This window comes from Argentina anserina, chromosome 1 (genome assembly GCF_933775445.1).
Source record: "Argentina anserina chromosome 1, drPotAnse1.1, whole genome shotgun sequence".
Lineage (NCBI taxonomy): Eukaryota > Viridiplantae > Streptophyta > Magnoliopsida > Rosales > Rosaceae > Argentina > Argentina anserina.
The window spans coordinates 14,262,127-14,266,395 of record NC_065872.1 but is presented as its reverse complement, the minus strand read 5'-3'; the positions used below and the strand labels follow the sequence as shown (position 1 = coordinate 14,266,395).

The window sequence follows — 4,269 nt, the reverse complement described above, 5'->3', positions numbered from 1 at the left end:
CGGGTTGCTCGTGGGGTAGCAACTTGGAGCCACGCCAGAGGATCATCGAATGAGTGACGGCGTCGAAGGCCGGAGTCGCCGGATTGCTCTCGATGCCACAAGGCCGCTGGGTTCTTGAGACTCGTCGTTGATCAAGCGCTACTGCCGGAGCCACGGTTGAAGTCGAGCATGGTCTCGATGATGAATTCTGTCGTAGGAGTTTGTGCGTGCGGTGGCGACGTCGGCGGAACAAGAGACGCCAGAGGAGCAGAGCTGGATGGCGGTGCTACAGGGACAAGACTCGACGAACGCCGACGGCATATCAAAGAGGATGATAGACTGGGTGCCCAGAGAAAATTTCTGGGTGTCCAAAGGAGAAAACGAGTTCCTCTAGACAAGTTATTGTCGGGGTGCCTAAAGGTTTTTTTTTCTGATGATTTAAAAGAAGGGAGGCTGCCGGGGGAAAATATTTTTGGATTTTCTATGGTTCTAAAATTTCTGGTGGCCTCGTCGCTTAGACACTTTAAAACAAAGTGCATGATAACGTGTTTGAGGAGGAATGAAACGATAACAATAACGACGTAATGGAACAGAATGTAACTGTTTATTGATAATGGGGCCTATATATAGGTATTACATAACCTGAACCCCGTAGGATTCAGAGTCCTAATCTATTACAGAGATGCAGATCTATCTCTAACAGAAAACCTAATAAGACTAAGACACACACAAGGATAGAATAATAATTCTCCCGGAACATTTATTTGTATCTTAAATTCTTGATTCCTTTACACAAGGCCAAGAAACCTAGAAATATTATATAGAACATACATGTCCCAGAGAATACTGGAGAGAAGTCTAGCTTTATTTCTATAACACAGAAATGAGTAACAGAAACGATACTTTTTAAGCTAATGACGAATTACATAGACATTGTGGTTGGACATGGAGGAATAGCTACTTCAGTAACCCCTTGTAACATCAAAACTACAGACTTCATTGATGGACGCAGAGCTGGTTCATCTTGTATACACCATAATCCCACCTTAACCATTGTCTCCAAGCTCTTCTTGTTCACTTCTTCGCCACCCACAATAAGTTTATGCAGCTCTCTATTGACAAAGCACTTATAGACCCACGTAGAAAGAACTATCTCATCTGCTCTAACACTGACGTCCAAGTTCCTTCTGCAACACACAATTTCAAGAAGCACTATACCAAAACTGTAGATATCTGCCTTCACTGAAATTGGAGTGTTTTTTTGCCATTCTGGTGCCAAGTACCCTCTTGTCCCTCTTATCCCTGTAAAGGTCCTTGTTTGATCGGGCATCAGCAGTTTTGCAAGTCCAAAATCAGAGATTTTCGCATTCCAAAATTCATCCATCAGAATGTTTTGGGGCTTTATGTCGCAATGAATGATAGGGGACTTACATTCTTCGTGTAGATAGAGGAGACCTCTCGCGACATCAACTGCAATTCTGACCCTTTCATCCCAAGCTGGGTGCCATTCTCTCTTGAAAAGAAGATCTGCAAGGGAGCCATTGCTCATATATTCATAGACCAAGAGTCTTTTGGAATCCTCAGCAGAGTAACCCAGCAATCGAACTAAGTTCTTGTGATGCGTTCTTCCAATTGCTTGCATCTCTGCTCGAAACTCCCTCTCACCTTCTTCCACCAACTTTTCTAGTCTCTTCACTGCAATGAGTTTTCTCCCTTTGTTTACAGCCCCTTTGTAGACTGCTCCGAAGGACCCCTTCCCCAGTTCTTGCTTGAAACCATTTGTGGCCCTTTTCAGCTCGTTGTATGAAAAAACTCTCATAGTGAGTTCCTCATCCGCCAGGCCCAGATTCATATCAATCTCTGACAGCCTTTTGTACCTTAGAACTCGGATTTTGAAAATGTAAAATCCCGATATTGCAAGTGCAGCACATGAGAAGAGGATTAGGCTTAATGTTAAAACAAGAACGTGTAAGATGATGCTATTGCTTCTGACAACTGTAGGGGGAATCTCTACAGTTTCAGTTACATTGTTCGTGCTTTCACTGCTTGCTGTTACCTTGAAGAAAGCTGCGGTTTGCTCATTTAGGTCTCTTCTCACGTATCTAAGTGGTGGCTTTTGTTTCTTACATGTATATGGTTTGAACAGAGCTGCACCGCAATTGCAGTCCTCTAGACAAGACTTCTTACATTCATCCATGGTCATTGTGGCTGTAAAGTCAGGAGTATCTGCCCAGGCCATATTTTCCATGGTGAATATCTCATAAAAACTTGTATTCTCTTTCCCACCAGCTGCACATGCAGGTTCTGAATAGTTTCTTAAGCAACCCATAGTCCTGAGGTTGAGATCAGCATAATCTGATCCAGGAAGGCAAAGACAGTCCGGTTGGTCATCACTGAGTGTGCAATAGCTGTTGAGGCCACACACCCCATTAACATCGCAAGGATCATCTGGTTTGTACCACATAATAACAGGTGTTTGGAGCTTGCGTGTGTCAGGATCCATCTGATGAGAATACACCCGTAATACTCCGTTGACGCTAACAGTAGCCCGATATATGGTGTCAATGGCTGAATCATCACTCTGCGAACTGATGAATTCGTAAACTCCCGAGCTGTTGATTAGAGCTAGACTACCATCTGTACTGTTAAGATAGAGGTCAAGCTTTAAGTTCCTCCAAGTATCTGTGCTGTAGTAGGCGTCTGTGGGAGAGTTTTCAGAGTTAGCTGGGTACAAAACAAGGTTTCCATCAGTCTGCATGTTGAGATGAAACCGTCCTGTGGAGTGGTCAGCATCAGACAGACTGGAGACTAATTGACCGCCAGCACGCAGAATCTGACCACCCAGGATCGTATCAGTAGGATGATTGAAACTCTCCCAGACCACTTCATGGTTTGCGTTGTAAAGAACAAAATTTCCTGAGTCAAGCATGGAGGCAGATGAAACAGAACCGTTTGTTGCACTTGCGATGACTACTTCATGACTTTGTTTACTTGTTAAAACAAGCCTACCATCAGTGGCTAACTGCAGCTGTACTGTATTATTTGGTGAGGGAATTAGTGGGGGATCATCACGGTTTGCTGTCCATACCGTTGTGTTTCGATCTAAACCCACCAACCAAATTCCAACTGCGAAGCCACTTCCTTGCTGATAGAAGCCGAATTTGAACTGGCCAGATGCAGAAGGCCATGAACTGGAGTTAGTTTCTGGAAAGAGTGAAAATCCCAGGAATATGTGGCTTTGTTGAGCTCCTTCACATGGTGAATACAGTGAGAAGAGAACGATGGCAATGCCAAAGGAAACAGTAATCCTATACATGCTAGTTTGGATCATTTCGAGAACTCTCTCTTTGCTCTTTTTTTTTTTTAACGTGTGGTCAAAAGGAATGATATTCTTCGTATTGCAGAGTGTAGACTTATATAACTGGAGTGGCTTCTCATCCCAAACCAGGAAATGAGAAGTATTACACCAACTCGCTTGACTTGCGTTGCCATAACCAAGGCCCAGAAGGCTATATACATTATGAATTGTGCCCTACGACATTACGTAGTGATCTAATATCACTCGGTACATTGCAATCTACGACAAGTAACTCTCATTATAAAATGAGCACAAAATAAACCTACAACTACCCGAGGATAAAACAAGTATTCCAATAAACTCCTATAGCAAATATTACACATCGCCTAGAGACCGCAATTGGTGTACGATACATAATACCCAGAGTAAAACAGAAAGATCTACCAGTCGGAATAATTTAGGTGACACGCCAAAAGTCTACGTGATCCCCTTGCCCTTACTAGGGCAAACCTCCACCCCATTAGACCTCATAGGCAATTTCACACATGGAGCCAAAGGACCCGGCTGTTTTTTTGGCTTTGGGGCTTTGTTCTTGCTACCCAGAGTCTCCCACCATTCTTCTTCTTAAACGAAGCAATACGCGGCTCCAAATCTTCCTCGGTAAGTCCCAAAACTCTAGAAACGAGCCATGTTTGATGAAAACGATTGATGAAAACTATCGGATCTATAGTACGCCATGTCAGAGGACGACCAAGAAGGAAAAACTTATTTGCTCAGCGAACAAAGCCACCACCAAGCTTTTCCAAATATGTAACAGGACCACCACTCTTTTCCGATGCAAAGGTGAGAGTCCGGGCAAAACTTGTTCCCATTGTCAAGACCCCAAAATTTCAAGTGATAAACTCGAAATCGAAGGCATGAAATACTCTAAAACAATCTCAAATATATTGAACTCATCTTATAGTCACAGTGTATCATAACTAAGATCATAG

General features: G+C 43.3%; 1 protein-coding gene across 1 annotated transcript; it reads right to left on the bottom strand.

Moving 5' to 3' along the window:
• Nucleotides 1-602: 602 nt before the first annotated feature.
• LOC126798027 (G-type lectin S-receptor-like serine/threonine-protein kinase LECRK3) lies at nt 603-3,299 on the bottom strand. Its single transcript, XM_050524848.1, has 2 exons — nt 1,411-3,299; nt 603-1,281 (listed from the first exon to the last, which is right to left on the bottom strand). Exons 1-2 carry the CDS (start codon nt 3,293-3,295, stop codon nt 902-904), a joined length of 2,265 nt encoding a protein of 754 aa, XP_050380805.1. The 5' UTR covers nt 3,296-3,299; the 3' UTR covers nt 603-901.
• Between the last annotated feature and the right edge of the window lie 970 nt (nt 3,300-4,269).